This window comes from Malaclemys terrapin, chromosome 3, assembly GCF_027887155.1.
Source record: "Malaclemys terrapin pileata isolate rMalTer1 chromosome 3, rMalTer1.hap1, whole genome shotgun sequence".
Lineage (NCBI taxonomy): Eukaryota > Metazoa > Chordata > Testudines > Emydidae > Malaclemys > Malaclemys terrapin.
The window spans coordinates 190,790,790-190,808,599 of NC_071507.1; the positions used below are offsets into that span (position 1 = coordinate 190,790,790).

Below are 17,810 nucleotides of genomic sequence, written 5' to 3' on the forward strand. Positions count from 1 at the left end.
TGATCACATTGCTCAGCAGCCTGTCGTCCATACTACCTCGACAATGGTGCTGGCAAAATTAATGGATGACAGGAGGAGAAGCATGGAAGTCTGTTCATTTGACCTTGAGATCCAGCCTTCTTATAGTTTCTGGTAGGCATACCACAGGCACCATGGGAATAATCTGAGTTTAGGGCTGAGTGATGGAACATTGCATCATGGGATATGTGCCCAGAATGCACTTGAGTTAACCACTCAGCAGAGCTGTGTGGATGCAATGATTAACAAGGAAAATACCTTGTGGTGGAATAACAAAGTGGTGTGGAGGTAGGTAGGTAGTCCAATATATGCTACCACAATAACTGGCTCAGATTTTTATTCAGTATGACTTTTAATGCATTCAAGAATGGTGTTTTGTTACTTGACTGCTAAGAGTTTCAGAGTAATATGTTTTTTTATAGCACTTTATAAATGTTGACTAATCCACAGAACACCATTATGAGTCAGATAATTTACATCAAAGATTTTACTGTTCTAGTCACTGTGCCCTGCTCTGATGTATACTGCAGTCCCCCAGATACATTAAACAATTTACAAGATGAATGTTGCACTCTTGTAGTGAATGTGTGGTTATCAAGAACATTGTTGTTTTACATTATCTGCTGAATAAATTTTTCTGACCATTATCATAGCCTGATCAAATGATTTTATGCCCTGTTGTCTTTCTCCTTTCGATTAATTTGCCTCCCTTCTCTATCCCAGTTTAATACTTTAATGTTTTACATTTTATTCCTTCTTGGTTATTAAAACTTTTTAAAGTAAACAAAATCATTGTCAATGCTGCTCAGAGGACTTTTCCTAGTGACTTCTTTCCAGCTTAAACCTTTTTTGTCTACAGGTACCATTAGCTTTATTATATAGTCAAGCTAATTACATTATTTAAATAATGTAGATTGCTTGGACCATGGTAATGACCATGTAGATTAGTTTTTATGCTATACTGTCACATTTTTGTTACTTCAGGTAAATTATGTCCATGGCTCCTCTTCCTTTCTCTTCAGCTCTTTTTCAACCCTCAAAAGATCACATTTCTTAAATGTGACCTGCTTTTTGGGAATCCATGCTTTTGAAGGAGTCAGTCAAGTAGTTTAAGACCAAAATGTGAACTTCTTAAAAGCGTGGTTATACCTGAAAGAGTGACAATCTGAAAATGCCAGAATGGGAGTGCCATGTTTGTTGACTGAAGAATAAGGAAGTTGTGTAGTGTGGTGGTTTTTTACAAAAACATGCCCCTCAAGTTATCCATTTTGATATTAACAATATTTTTAAATTCTATATATTTTATTTGTCAAAATAAGAGTATAATCATGCCAGTTACAAGTATTTTGGTAATTTATTTCAAAATACCTGTCAGCAAGTATGTCTGTAACAATACAGACAACAACAAAAATTCAGGAAATATTTTTTGACAAATAGATTCCTTACTAGGTATATTAATACAGAACTTTGAGTAATAATTCATTTAAACTACAATCCAGAAATGTATTTCCTGCACCCCTGAGAAGCAGTGCGAAGGCTTGGGGGGGGCACCAAGGATAACGGCGGAGCTGAGGGAGAGGGAAGTAATTGCTGAGAAGGAGCCTGGGAGTGAACCTGGAGTGTTGTTGGGTGTGGTGGGAGAAGCATGGAACAGATTTATTTTGCGGGGGGAGGGATTGTTAGGGAGTTGGGAAGTCTCCCCCATGCAGACCCTGGCTGATCCCTAGTCTCTCCCATTCAGTCCAGTACATCTGCCACTGTCCACGTATGTCCCTGCACTCCCACTCCCCTGTTACCTCACTCAGCCAGGCATAGCTGCCCCTTTCTCCATGTGTCCCTGCACCCCCACTTCCATTCAGCCACTGTCTCCATGTTGTCACCCCACTAGCTCCTGTGCCCCCCAGCCTGTCCCCCAACTAGCCCTTCTGAATCACAGTCTGTGTGATCCCGCCCAGCAGCACCATGTGCCCCACTCTGTTCCCTCCCACCCATATCCCATGCCTTCTCACCTGGCCCCACTGGTAGGGTGCTGTGAGGAAGGCCGCCTCTGCCCCCTCCCTCTCTGTGGCTGGCTGCTCCTACCTGTGAGCCAGCTGCCCTCTCTTTGGGTGCCACACAAGCCCCTGGTGGGCGAAAGGTGTAATTGCAACTTCCCTTCGCCGCCCTGTCAAAATCAGTTATTCTGCAGGGGGTGTGTGTAATCTGCGGGGGACCTAATTCTGGGCTTATGCAGTGGGGCAGAATTCCACCAGAAGTAACTCGAGAAGGATTAAAGGGGTCTAAGGTGTAGCCATTACATTGACTTTCAATAATGTTCATATCCATTCTGTTTGGTTAACCAGTGAAAGGATGTTTTTTTCTAACTGCCAGCATTGCAAATTCAACCTGGGATCAGAAAGTTGAGCTCTATTCTTTCTGGCTCTCGATTCTGCCGTTAGAACATAGAGCCCAATCCTGCACTCCTTATTCAAGTGAGGTTTATAAGATGAGAACTTAGTTAATAGTGTTGTTGATGAGTAAGCTAGAATAGATTCCAGCTCACTGTCCCAGAACTGTGCAAAAGAAATAGATAGTAAAATAAATGCTTTTTGTCACTAAGATTAATTAGCTCATATGATTTAGAAAACTGACAAGGAATTCTTGTGTATGAAGTTGCCACTTCGATACTTTCTTTTGAGGGCTGTTAATTAGTCGCAGTTAACTGGCGCGATTAACTCAAAAAAATTAATTGTGATTAAAAAAATTATTGCGATTAATTGCAGTTTTAATCACACTGTTAAACAATAGAATACCAATTAAATTGAATTAAATATTTTGGATGTTCTACATTTTCAGATATATTGATTTCAATTACAACACAGAATACAAAGTGTATAGTGCTCACTTTATATTATTTTTATTATAAATATTTGCGCTGTAAAAATTATAAACGAAAGAAATAGTATTTTTCGTACAAGTACCATAGTGCAATCTCTTTATCGTGAAAGCGCAACTTACAAATGTAGATTTTGTTTTGTTTCATAACTGCACTTAAAAACAAAACAATGTAAAACAATTAGAGCCTACAAGGCCACTTAAAGAGCGTCATCAGCATGGATGCGTGAAGGGACATATGAATATCTAGCACATCTGGCATGTAAATATCTTGCAACGCCGACTACAACAGTGCCAGGTTCTCACTTTCAGGTGTTATTGTAAACAAGAAGCGGGCAGCATTATTTCCTGCAAATGTAAACAAATTTGTCTGATTTCAGAGTGGTAGCCATGTTAGTCTGTATCAGCAAAAACAATGTGGAGTCCTTGTGGCACCTTAGAGATTAACAAATTTATTCTTCAACAAAAAAAATTTCAAAACCAGACTTCAGCAAGAAACTGCAGAACTGGAATTAATTTACAAACTGGACACCATCAAATTAGGCCTGAATAAAGATGGAGTAGGTCACTACAAAAAATAATTTTCCCTCTGCTGATACTCACATCTTCTTGTCGACTGTTGAAAATGGCCGACGTCCACCTTGATTGCATTGGCCTCATTAGCACTACAAAAGTAATTTCCCCTCCCTTGATATTCACCCCTTCTTGTCAACTGTTGAAAATAGGCCACTTCCACCTTAATTGAATTGGCCTCGTTAGCACTGACCCCCCCACTTGGTAAGGCAACTCCCATCTTTTCACGTGATGTGTGTGTGTGTGTGTGTGTGTGTATGTATATATATATACTGCTTACTGTATTTTTCACTCCATGCATCTGATGAAGTGGGTTTTAGCCAACAAAAGCTTATGCCCAAATAACTTTGTTAGTCTCTAAGGTGCCACAAGGACTCCTCGTTGTTTTTGTTTGTCTGAGCAATTGGCTGAACAAGAAGTAGGACTGAATGGACCTGTAGGCTCTAAAGTTTTACATTGTTTTATTTTTTAATGTTATTTTTTGTACATAAATCTACATTGTAAGTTCAACTTTCATGATAAAAAAATTGCACTACAGTAGTTGTATTAGGTGAATTGAAATAGTATTTATTTTGTGTTTTACAGTGCAAATATTTGTAATAAAAAATAAATATAAAGTGAGCACTGTACACTTTGTATTCTGTGTTGTAATTGAAATCAATATATTTGAAAATGTAGAAAAACATCCAAAATATTTAATAAAATTTAATTTGTATTCTATTGTATAACAGCGTGATTAATCGTGATTAATTTTTTTAATCGCTTTACAGCCCTAATAGAACAATAACAATCTGTATTTACATATATTTAGTATGGATTATATACAGTTTGATTTGTAAAATAAAATATCCCAATGTGTTTGTAGGGCACAGTATTTTATGCTTGCCCTGGCTCTGCAGCAACAGTTAACTGAGAAACTATATTCTCAGGGACTTAATTTTCAGTAATGGTCTATTCCTGCTGCGGCTTTTAAATCCCACTTTGAGAATCCCACCTGTGCTGTTCTTTCTGCCTGTCCCATTTTCCCAGTAATACTTGTAGGAACAGCAGCAAATATTTTTGGGGATGGTGGTGGGAGTTCAGAAAGGATAGATGGAGAGAAAAACTACTATTGGTCATATAATTACTCTTACTTTTACTTCCAGTACCCAAGAGTGATGGAGCAAGTGAAGATGATGAAATACAAAACATGTGGGAAGAACAGCAACTAAAGAAAGCAGTCAGACTCCCACAGGTGATGTGCTTTTTCTTTCACTGTTGTTGCTTTTTGCTGCTATGCAAGATTGTTTGTTTTAGGAGCCATATTAGAGCTCCTTCTTCCTTGGTCATTGGACATGCTAATTCAGGGATCTGTATCCTTTGGCATGCGACCCGTCAGGGAAATCCGCTGGCGGGCCGGGACGGTTTGTTTACCTGCAGCGTCCGCAGGTTCGGCCGATTGCAGTTCCCGCTGGCCGCGGTTTTTCGTTCCAGGCCAATGGGGGCTGCGGGAAGCGGTGTGGGCTGAGGGATGTGCTGGCTGCTGCTTCCCGCAGCCCCCATTGGCCTGGAACAGCGAACCGCGGCCAGTGGGAGCTGCGATCGGCCGAACCTGTGGACGCTGCAGGTAAACAAACTGTCCCGGCCCGCCAGCGGATTTCCCTGACAGGACGCATGCCAAAGGTTGCCGATCCCTCTGCTAATTCATTGGGTGGCAGGAGAATAGAACTAGGCGAAGAGTGTGGTAATGCAGATCAGCAATTTCTCATTGCTAGCTGATCAGAGGAACAGCATTGTCATTAGCCTCAAAGGAAAGGTGTATTACTTTTGGAAAGACAAAGAATCTGTGTCAGCTAAAAGTCTGAGAATGAAACTCTGAGCTAAAGTATCAACTGTGATGTGCAGGATTTTAAAAACAAAAGTACTCACAAACCAAAACGTTAAAATGCCATCCTCTAAAAGCTACACTAATAAACTGTCAACAAGGGAAGAAATGTTAAATGGGGGAAGAAACACTGTCATAATACTTCCCCCCCCTCTTCCCCCCAGTACTAGATTGGTTATTTAACCTTTCTAGGGGCACTTTCCTGTGGCGTTCAACAGGGTTCCATCTTGTTTCCCTTTCTGTTCAATGTGGACATGGGCATTTGGGAGGCTTTGTAAGAGAATATGAACTATGGCACTTTCAATGTGCTGATGACCAAATAGGTGCTCCTTTAGCTAGTCTAGGTGAGATTGTGGCAGGTAAAACAAACTGGCTGTCTAAAGCTCAATCTGGATATAATTGAAGGGATGCTGGGTTTATCTTCCCACTATATGTTTACAATCTGGTATTATTGGATACCCAGCTCCTATTAGACCATTGTATGGCAGTTGTTTCTGGGAAGGCATTTTTTCCTCTGTCTGGCCAGGAAATTGCAACCATTTCTTTCAGGTGTAGACTTGGTTGCCATTATGCATGACTTTGTCACTTCAAGACTAGATTAGTGTGATACTGTCTACATTGACTATACCAGGGGTGGGCAAACTTTTTGGCCCGAGGGCGACATCGGCTTTGAGAAACTGTATGGAGGGCCGGGTAGGGAAGGCTGTGCCTCCCCAAACAGCCTGACCCTCTCCCCCTCCCACTTCCCGTCCCCTGACTGCCCCCCTCAGAACTCCCAACCCATCCAACCCCCCCTGCTCCTTGTCCCCTGACCACCCCCTCGGGAGGCTGCGGGTGAGGGGGTACAGCGGGGGAGGGGGAAAGGGGCTAGCCTCCCCGGCTGGGAGCTCAGGGGCTGGGCAGGACAGTCCAGCGGGCCGGATGTGGCCCGCGTGCCATAGTTTGCCCACCTCTGGACTAGACCTTAAATCAACTTGGAAACTGAAGCTGACCTAGAATGCAGAACATCTTTTCTAAGCTGTGATTGGCTGAAATCCTTCTTTTGTCACAGTTACTTGCAATTTACACTTTCAAATTGTGGAACCTGTCATATATTCACCTATTGTCAAAATTTAGAGTTTACTTAGGCATTTACTGTAGGGTAAAAATAAATTATTATATTTGCAGTCTGTTGCTTAATGCTTATATACTGTAGCCCTTCAATATTATTAACTGTTTAAGCCTCATGAGGAGATCATGAATTATTCCTAGAAATCTTGCATATAACAATGTGGTTCTAAAACAAAATATAAAGGAAAAATGAGAGTATATTTACTGTTGGCTGTAAAGATGGGATTAAAACACATTAAAAAAATTACCTACCAGATCTCAGTTTTCAGGATGGAAATGTTCTGTATAATCCTGGAAATTGTAGGGATTTATCAGTTCATGAAGGGAGAGGAAAAACGTGTAACTCAAAATAAAGAAATGTCTGGATAATCAGCTTTACCTGTGTATACATTTTGCACAGGAAACATCAAATTTTTTAGAAATTTGTATTACATTATGTACCTAGTAACAACAACTTGCTATATATTCTAATCACTGGGCCTGCTAAACTTACAGTTCCAGAGGAAAACAAGTTCATAAAAATTAACAATGCTAATTCTCACAGGGAATTAATGTAGACACTTCTCTACATAAATCTCAGCCCATGAAAATAAGGTTTGATCCCTCTGTTTCACTGCCACCTGTGAACCTGGAAATTGTAAAGAAGCGTCTGAATACAAGGTAAGTGTTGCTAGTGTGAAACATAAGTTTTGAGCATGCTATGTTACATACAGTGCTTTGTTAATGTCTTTTATGAACCAGTGTATCTCATTCTGTCACTACTGTTTGACTCTTTCTTCCACATACTAGAGGATCATAGCATTATTGTTTTATGTGTAATGTACTTGCTGCTTTATCCGGAATAGGACTAAGATTTTTGTTTTGCTTGGTAGTAAACATTGTGGCAATGTCTATGTGGAGCTTTTTGTTAAAATATCTTCCATTGTTTTACCACTAGTGCAGAGCCGTGGGATGGAGTACTAATGTAGACTAATCAATTGTGTTTTCACCCCAAAGCCATGTGAACATGCTGTGAGAAGGGCTTGATGAGATGTTGATTAAAATGCTTTCCGCTCTTCTCTGCTAGCACCCCCACTGTTGCTAAAACTGGTGGCAATGCAGTCGTGGGAGATTAAGCAAACAGCACAAAGCTGAAGTCTTAACACTGATTTTAGGTCCTTGTCCTGTGGAGAGTTAGGCACCAAGAGACCCATGCAGAGCCCTACTGACATCAGCTTTAAGAATTAGGGCTAAATTGGCTTAAAGAATTTTGCAGCAGTTAACATTTTTTTGCCTACTTTTCTGGAGAAGATTAGTTAAATTCTGGGTTCACTTGAATATAGAATCAAATTCAGAAAAGAGAATGAGGATATTAGGAACATAAAAAATTAGGTCACCTACTTGCAAGCCAGCAGAGATAAGAAAATAATTTAATTTGACCATAATGTGTTGTTTAAAATATGCATAATTGCAGAAGGCTGAATTGAACATGATTTTTTGAATTGTGATTGTACTGTGTTTTCCTTTAGTTCGATTTGACCAGCTAGTCAATCATAATGACTCATTTTTTGACTTATTACTTAGTTTTTCAAAGTTGGAAGCTGAATCCCACTTCAAGAAAATGAGACAAACTGCAGCCCACATTCAATCCTGCCTTGCAGTGCTAAAAGTCTGTCCAAAATGGGCAGGCACTCAGAGTGGATTGTGCAGTTTTTAGGATATCAGGCCTCTCCTTTCTTACATGACCAGATGAACAGTGAAATAGTCAACAGTGTTGATGTTGAAGTAACATCATTAGCATCTAATCTACCACCCATGTAAATGAAAGCTGAGATTGGAGAAGAGTGGAAAGGCCAGTCCACACCCCACACATGGGGAAATGCTGGCATGACTAATTCTTAGTAGACTTTTTTAAATTGAGTGGGGGTAATGGAAGTAAGTACTATTATTACTAACCTAGAACTAGGCTTGCTGCATAAGAACATAGGAGCGGCCATACTGGGTCAGACCAAAGATCCATCTAGCCCAGTATCCTGTCTTCTGACAGTGGCCAATGCCCAATATAGTGATGACACAGGAAGAGAATATTCTAGAGTTCTACTGAACTGCTCATAGAGCAGTCACTCAGATGAACATTTTCCCTCAGTGAAATCAGACTTACGAACATAAGAATGTCCATACTGTGTCAGACCAAAGGTTCATCTAGCCCAGTATCCTGTCTTCTGACAGTGGCCAATGCCAGGTGCCCCAGAGGGAATGAACAGAACAGGTAATCATCAAGTGGTCCATCCCATCGCCCATTCCCAGTTTCTGGCAAACAGAGGCTAGGGACACCATCCCTGCCCATTCTGGTTAATAGTCATTGATGGACCTATCTTCCATGAATTTATCTAGTTCTTTTTTGAACCCTGTTATAGTGTTGGCCTTCACAACATTCTCTGGCAAAGAGTTCCACAGGTTGACTGTGCATTGTGTGAAGAAATACTTCCTTTTGTTTCTTTTAAACCTGCTGCCTTTTAATTTCATTTGGTGACCCTTAGTTCTTGTGTTATGAGAAGGAGTAAATAGCACTTCCTTATATACACTTCTACCTCGATATATAACGCTGTCCTTGGGAGCCAAAAGTCTTACTGTGTTATAGGTGAAACTGCGTTATATTGAACTTGCTTTGATCCACCGGAGTGCGCAGCCCCGCCCCCCTGGAGCACTGCTTTACCGCGTTATATCTGAATTTGTGTTATATCGGGTCACGTTCTATCGAGGTAGAGGTGTACTTTCTCCACACCAGTCATGATTTTATAGACCTCAATCATGTCTCCACTTAGTTGTCTCTTTTCCAAGCTGAAAAGTCCCAGTCTTATTAATCTCTCCTCATATGGCAGCCATTCCATACCCCTAATAATTTTTGTTGCCCTTTTCTGAACCTTTTCTAATTCCAATATATCTTTTTTGAGATGGGGCGACCACATCTGCACGCAGTATTCAAGATGTGGGCATACCATGGATTTATACAGAGGCAATATGACAAAATGATTGAAAAAAACTTACGGTGGCTTAACTTGTTTGCAAGCAGTTTTTGTTAAGTTGTTTACAAATGTTTGGGTTTTTTCAGAATAACATCATTACAGGACCTTCATCGTGCTCACCAGAGGGAGCACGAAAAATATACACAGGACATTGAAAGCTCAAAGAGTACCATCCAGGAGTTAGAAAGGTCTTCAGATGCAGCTCTGAATTACAAATTCTACAGGTCTATGAAAACTTACATGGAAAGCCTTATAGACTGTTTGAATGAAAAGGTACCAACTTTTTTTTTTAACGGGATGAGATGAGGTTTGTGATATTCAGCCAATAGAATAGTCACCTTCCTCTAGAAGTTAACATTTTGTTTCCACCAAGTATGGGGAAACAATATTAAAGGGACATCATAAATTTAAAAGCAATTCTGTCAGAAGGCTATCTTTTATGTAATGCTTAAGATTGTTTAACGAGACTAAAGAAAATACTTAATATTCTTATTTTCAATTTGTCTTCTTTGTGGGGGGAATAGTAAAACTAAGGTGGTGATTGTAAAATCCAAATATTGTCAGAGGGAATTTACTGTTAACATAATATCCTAAAACTACTTTTTTTAAAAAAAAAACACCCTTTTAAATATTCTCTTCCTGTGTCATCACTATATTGGGCAGCTTTGGTATTTGACAGATGGCTTGAGTATAATTTTAGATCTTGTATTGCTCTGCCAACAACCAGATTTTTTCAAAATAAAAATATTGGACTAGAATAAGGATATGTGGACACACACGTTAGAGTTATAAATTATGCCGTTTTAGGTAAAAATTGAAAATTAAGTTGAAGGTCTCACCTAAATCCTCAGATGTGTGCATCTTAAAACTTCCATAGGAATGTACTCAATATTATAGAATGGAGGGGTGGGGGTTTCAAGTTTAGATTGAGATGGATTAGCAGAACTGGGGGGGAATTCTTTTACACCACCTGTCTATGCTATATCTAACTAGCTGAAGCACACCTATTTGCTGTAGCCTTCCCATCATAACCACCATGTGCATTTAAAAGGAGCGGGATGGCAAGCAAAGCTTCTTACAATCTGGGTGAGGCAAAGAATACACTGCCATTGTGTCCTGGGTGGATACGGCTATGTGGTCTGCATTACTGTATTTAGAGCTTAGACGCTACCTTTGAAACCTCTATTTAAATATCAGAAAGAGGGAGAATAACTGCTGGTTGCTCATTAAAATGAGCATGGTATTCAGTCCAAAATCTTAAATGTCCAAAAAAAAAAAAATTATTTGTCCATTTCACAACTTCATTTTAAATGATTAAGTAAACTGTAAAAGGAAAGTGAGGCCATGTGAATTAAAAGCTTCAACAACAGTTTTGCTGAAACCTTTTGGATGAGAGAATTCTCTAATTTCTCTTGATCGGAGGATAATTCTCTATCTTCCTAGTACTGGAACAGCTGAGTTACTTTAGACTACTGATGATTTTTAATTAGCTCAGAGTGTAACTTGGGCCTGTAAAGCTCACCTGAAATGAACCAGGTGAGCCACACTTTTTTAAACATGCTAGGATGGATTTGTGAAAGCCAATGGATTTCAAGGTCTCTAGTAGGGATGATTCAAATAGGGGTATCCATGTTCTGTATAATTTTTACCCTGAAAAGTGACTGTGTTAATGGAACCTTACTTCACCTTAGTTCCTGGTGGATGGATGTTCTAAGTCGTCATGTTTACTTAAATGACAAAAATAAGATTTTACTGCTTTTACTCCTTCTATCCCTGCAAAGCCCAACATAGCTAAGATTAATTTGGTATCTATTCCATCTTGTTCATCATGAACAAAAATTGCTTACTAAGTTCCAGGCAGTTACTCCCGTGTAAGCCTACTGGAGGCATTGAGATTGCAAAGATGTTAGTCTGATAGCCTAATTTGAAGACAGTGAGGTGTAATACTGGTATAACTGAAGGTGAAATTTTGTCCTATTGAAATTTTATTACTGGTAATGATGTGTGAAATGCATGGAAGACAGCAGCTTGATTACCAGAGTCCCTATTGAGCTTGTAAGGGCAGCAGTTAGAAAAAAGCATCTTTTTACTTGCAAACTGAACACATTACCTGCCATTCTAAGTATTCTGTTTATTCCTTCACACATCTCAATAGCTGGTACTTCTCAGCTTATCATGAACTGAGCCTGAAAGGTCTAATCAAAAGGAATAGGAACTTATTACTCAAACTGGAAAAAATAATGTATATGTATAAAAATAATTGGGGAAACTACTTCGGCTTTTGCACATTTTTGCTTTCAGCTTTTCTTTTGTAATTCTAGCAGTTCACTGAAAATGTAATATCTATTGAATATATTTCAGCTACTTCATATTAATGAACTGGAGTCAGCTATGCAGATGCTACTTCAACAACAAGCCATAGCTCTCTTGAAACGTAGGCAAGAGGATCTGAAAAATGAATCTGCTTATGTTCAGCTGCTATCAAGTTAGTATGACTTTTTAAAAATAAATTTTTCAGCAACTGAAGCTTTTGCACTTCCTCAACAGAAGTTGAGGGGAGGGAAGAGTGTGTGCGTGCGTGTGCAGTGTAAGATGCTTTCCAGCCCAATCAGGCTATTCTCTACTAGCTTAAAAGGAGATCAGAGAAGGAACAATTGATATTGGTGGACACAGACACAGTGAGCACTCAACAGCAACAGAAGGCAGCACTAGTGCAGGACTAGTCTGGTGCTGTTCTTTATCACTAGATCTAGGTTCCAAACCAGATAGTAATTATTCATAATATTTAAGGTTAGAATAACTTCTTGAATTGGAATAAAATTGTTGCCTAGTTTCAGTTTTGACTTACAAACTGAGAGAAGTCTCTAGCATTCATTGTCACCTTCAGCACTGTGTGTTCCATAAGACATTCATTTCCATCTCCAACAGATACCAAAAAGCAGTAACTTCATCACTCACATTCTGACCTCATATTGTGTTATATCAAGAAACTGGCATATCCGATTGTTACACAGTCCATACAGGTGTAATATTATTCTGCTTTAACATTGCAGAGGTTACTGATACAGTGTTTTCATGCCATTTCTAAAATAATAAACTGTAGAGGGGAAAAAATGAGTATGGACAAAAATATTTTGTATTCAAGAAAATGGAAATTTCAAACCAGTGGATGTTGTTATACAACTATTTCTATTCATAGGAAAGAATGGCAAGTCAACTGATGACAGCTTGGAAGATGATGAAAAAACAAAGCAGCTCCTGGAAGAGTGTGAGGCTCGAAGGTAATTATAAAACATAAATTCATATAACTTTGATGATCACATATTGTTAGAGTAACTTTCTATTTTTCATGCAGTGGTGAATGTAAATATGCAGGGTTTCTAACCGGGAAGCTTTTATTTAACATTTTTCTTGGATTCTGTCTAATTTATTACCAAAAGGAATACTAACTAATTTGCCTTCCAAAACTTAGAATGGGACTATTTGGAGTACACTTTCACGTTACTTCTTAATGATCTTCACTGTCATGTTGCTTGGGATCTGAGCATCAATGGTTTTGTTCTCCCCAGAGAACCTGATGCATTGGTATTAAGAAAATTTCTTGTGAGATGATGGGAAAAGCTACAGTGTTATGAACTTGTATAGAAACAAACTTTAGATCATTGTGTGGGCAACCAAAATGCTGTCAAAAAGCACCATGATACCAATAGGTGAAATTTTTTCACTTATCATAGAATCACACAAACTGGAGATGAAAATGACCTGTTAAATCATCTCATTCAATCAGTAGCTTTTCCCCTCAGCTCATAAGAAATTTTCTTGATCTAATGTTAGATCCTAGACTACTATCATTGTAGAAGACCTTTCTGTTTAAAAAACAATAAATTATTAGCAAGTATTTGAAAGCATGTAAAATGAGCAAAAGAAACTTGTTTTATACTGAAGTGCAATAAAATAAGGTAATGAATTGAGTCTAGTGCACATTGAAGAGGCATTGTCTTTGGAATTAAAATAGATGAAAAATACCTAAATTAGGCTTCTTACTGTACTAAATATTTAGAACAGTTAAGTGAGAAGCAAAAGTATTACATTGATGTAAAAGATTTATTTTCATGTAAACAACTGAGCATTTTCCAGAAGCAGATATATGGGTTCTGGAATCTGCAGCCTCATGTGACCCCTTTCTATGTTTATAGTTAAATTGGAACTCAGCTACATCTCTGAATTTTTACGTGGTCTGTTGCACAATGAAGTCTTGGGTGCTCCAATTCTAGGTCTTATGGGCTCTGCAATTTATGGTGCCAGACCTCATTATGCACCAGAGCCCTCAATTAAAAGAAATACTGTATCATGGTCCAGCACAGAGAGAACTGAACCTGAAGTTCAATATTGAAGGTGGGGTGGGAGATGTCGGGAAAGCTGGGACTGAAATGGGGGTAGAAACTAATGGAGGAAAGGTTAAGGTCCTACTGGGCACACACATCCCCAATGATAAGTGTTCTGATATTTTTAATCCCAGTTTCCAAAACCATTTTACACAAGTTTTCCACTTTCTTTTAGCTCTACTTTATTACAAAATTGCCGTTTTTGCTCTGTTGGTCAGTGCTGATGATATTTCCTTTTGCATACTCTTTTCTCTCTTCACTTTTATTGTAAAATAATCTGCCTTCATAAAAGTTTTCTCTCTTAGATATAGATTTGCTGAAGGGTCTCTAATGTGACTTCATTACAAAATATAGGACATGCAGAAGGCAAGCAAGAGAGAGTTGTGGGAAATCTGATCACCATGAGGGCATGTCCAGTGATGATGAGCTGTCTGCAGCAGAGATGACTGATTTCCAGAAAAACAAAGGTCAATGACTGCCTTGTAATGAACAAAGTCCTTCCATATTTCTAAGATAAAGATAAGTTGCTTTTGAAAAAAAGACTACACCTGAATTGAAAACTCTGCATTTATAGTGAGGAAATACACTGGAGCAACTTTGATTCTTAAGTTAATAATTTTTTTTGTTGGTGGGAATATAGAGAACACATAATGGTGTGCTGTGGTATATTGGTTTTGTTAGCATGAGTTTTTGGGATGGCCACATGACTTGCACACAGTGAAGCCATAAGTGAATGATAGGTTATCCCCCAAAGAATTCTGACAAAACCCGATGCCACACTACCATGTATTTTGTATGCCGCTTATTTGTAAAGAAATTTTTTTCAGCTCTTTAGAGACTATTTTTTGTTTTTTTTCCCTATGGTTAAAAGCAGGCTTCTCTAATCACCTTGAGTATAGATGCACAGGGTTCAGAGGGAGAGGAAAAATATAAGTAACTTACTTACAGTGCTTCTAAAATAGTTTCCAATGGATAATCACATCGTGGTTTTAAAGTCTGAAATTTTGATTCCTTCTAAGATTAGAAGCAAATCCTGCACTGAATAGCTGTAGATCTATCTCCCTATTGCTTTTTGGGATAGAGCTTGCAAGATATTGATCATTTAAACCTGCTGCTACTTCAAGACTGAACCTTGTCTGTCCTGAGTTTTGTGCCAATATAATTTTTTTTTTGAGTGGTGGGGGAGGTCCATATCTTTTGAGGGGAGAATTTAAAAATAAAGATCAACTGTTAGAAGCTTCTCAGGGAGTTGGAATATTAGAATAAATTCTATCAGAGACAGAGAAGAGGAAGTGTCAAAGGTTCATGAAAAAAGCAGTTTGTCACATGGATACATCCTCCATGTGTGCTGTCTATGCATATTCTGTTTTAGTTTGTGCATCCATAAATATTTTTAGTAATATTTCTCTATATACAAATATATTTTATCCACAGACGATATCTTACAGGCGAGTAAGAAAATCTGTGAAGATGTGCATGCAGATTTTTGCAACATTGGGAATATCCTGTTGAAATTTCATCAATGGAGACAGAAGTTTCCTGACTCTTATTATGATGCTTATATTAGCTTATGCCTGCCTAAACTTTTAAGCCCATTAATCAGAATTCAGTTAATAGGCTGGAATCCTCTTGAGGTATGTTCACTAGTAAATTTTTTCACTTATCAATTGGCACACTGTACTTTATTATACACATACTGCGCTAGCATTCCATCTGCTTCTCTGTGCAATTCAAGGTTAGTTCTAGTCTGTAAAGCCCTATGTTATAAGGAGCCTCATTACCTTAGTGACCTGTCTTTATCCCTAGGCATCACTTTCAATAGCTGTTATCTGTGGAGTGCAGTGTATCTAATGGCAGTTCAACAGACTTGTACCTGGGGACTGGAATCTGAGTGTTTGTGGTGAAGGCTTTCCAACTGGAATTTTTTGTCTCTGGAGGTCTGCCAGAGCATGAGTTTACAGGTGTCAATGAACAGTGCAAGAGTTAGGTCAAATATGGTTTGAGTGTGAATCATTTTGGTATATGTTGTTATAATAAAATAGAGTTAAAGGTGTGGAATGGTACTGTAATGCTTTCTCTGTCATGCCCCCAGATGCCTTACAATGGGTACATTAAAAAATCAGTAAAGATGTATTGTGTTACCCTCATATTTGAAAAGTCTGGCAGGGATTTTCAAAAAAGACCTAACTCCCATAGAACTCCTTGAGACCCATTTTATCTTATCAAACTAATCTGATTTTTTTTAAAATAAGATCACAGATTTGATTGATAAAGGTAATAGCGTTGTTGTAATATACTTAGACTTCTGTAAAGTGTTTGACTTGTTACCACATGACATTTTTGAGTGCAAAACAAGAACAGTATAAAATTAAGATTACACACATTACATTGATTAAAAACTAATAGATCTCAAAATGTAATTGCAAATGGGAAATCATCAAGCAGGTGTATTTTTAGTGGGGTGCAGTAGGGATCACTTCTGGGCCCTACACTATTTGACATTATCAAAAACCTGGAAATAAAAATAAAATAATACTTTCAGGATAAGGGACTCTATCGTGGGAAGCAGACACTCTGGAAAAAAAAACTGGGGAGTCATGGTGGATAATCAGCTGAACATGAGCTCCCAATGCAATGCTGTGGCCAAAAGGGCTAATGCAATACTTAAGTGTATCAAGGGGAATCTTGAGCGGGAGCAGAATGGTTATTTTACCTTCGTATTTGGCACTGGTGCGACCATTGCTGGAATACTGTATCCAGTGTTGGTGCCCACATTTCAAGAAGGATGTTGATAAACTGGAGAGGGTTCAAGACATGCCTTATAGTGATAGGCTCAAGGATCTCAATTTATTTAGCTTAACAAAGAAAAGGTTAAGGGGTGAGTTGGTTACAGTCTGTAAATATCTACATGCAAAACAAATATTTGATAATGGGCTCTTCAGTTTAGTAGAGAAAGGTATAGCACAATCCAATGGCTGGAAGTTGAAGCTAGACAAATTCAAATGAGGTAATTTTTAACAGTGAGAGTAATTAACCATTGGAACAATTTACCAAGGGTAGTGGGATTCCCTATCACTGGCAGTTTTAAAATCAAGATTGGATGTTTTCCTAAAAGATATGCCCTAGCAATTATTTTTGGAAAAGTTCTATGCCCCCGGTATACAGGAAGCCAGACTTAGATGATCACAGGCATTGTGATCTACAAAGAATTCAACGTTTTAATCCTAATTTTCTTCCTAGTCTTCTTGCTTAGCCATTGCACTTTCTGCCTTTGCAGCCAGCATTTTTTTGATCTATCTTTTTGGTCTTACTCAGTTGTTCAGATAGTTCTTGGCTTTCCTTCATAAAGTGAAAGATCATTTTTTGTATTTTGCCCGTTGTCCTGGGAGAGAATTGTCATTGGGAAATCCATTAGTGAAAATACTTTGACGAAAATATCTTGTGTGAGTCCTCAGTGGCCTGATGCCTCTCATTGATTGTTTTTCTTAAGCAGAATTCCATAGATCTGAATGAGATGCCCTGGTTCAGAGCTATAGAAGAATTTAGTGATGCCAAAAATATGCCACAATCCAAGAGAAATGATGACCCTGATCAAACAATTTTGCCTACAATCACCGAGAAAACTATTCTTCCTAAAATTACAGGTATGTTAAGACTGCCTCAATAGCATTAACTATAGTTAGGCAATTAAAATTTTAGCCTTCTTGCTCAATTTAACCAATATTATTTAGTTACTAACAATGGTAAAGCTAGATTTCTTGTTGCAGCACGTATGCTGTTATATAGGTCTTCAGGATGAGGCCAAGGGGCTGTGGTGTCAAGCACACTATAAGTAGGGAGCTTGTCATTCAAACAGTAGATTTCTTGGAGAAGAGTGGAAAGGAAAAGGGGTTTTCCATGTGAAAACAAACATCATAGCTATTGTAACCCACACACATTTAGTGTGGCACTCTGTCACTTTCTGGTGGTGACTGGGCCACA

The 17,810-nt window shown here is 38.6% G+C and overlaps 1 protein-coding gene across 3 annotated transcripts in view; it reads left to right on the plus strand.

The window, feature by feature from the left end:
- The window catches only part of GCFC2 (GC-rich sequence DNA-binding factor 2), a 53,041-nt gene that overhangs the window by 20,879 nt on the left and 14,352 nt on the right, over positions 1–17,810 (plus strand). Inside the window, exons 5-12 of one of the 3 annotated variants that reach the window (XM_054023998.1) lie at positions 4,611–4,699; positions 6,984–7,099; positions 9,531–9,717; positions 11,806–11,929; positions 12,644–12,725; positions 14,184–14,296; positions 15,264–15,463; positions 17,320–17,473. In XM_054023998.1, coding sequence (XP_053879973.1) covers positions 4,611–4,699; positions 6,984–7,099; positions 9,531–9,717; positions 11,806–11,929; positions 12,644–12,725; positions 14,184–14,296; positions 15,264–15,463; positions 17,320–17,473 — 1,065 coding nt within the window. The remainder of the gene's footprint in view (positions 1–4,610; positions 4,700–6,983; positions 7,100–9,530; positions 9,718–11,805; positions 11,930–12,643; positions 12,726–14,183; positions 14,297–15,263; positions 15,464–17,319; positions 17,474–17,810) is intronic. The other 2 variants (XM_054024000.1, XM_054024001.1) reach the window with 2 other exon arrangements.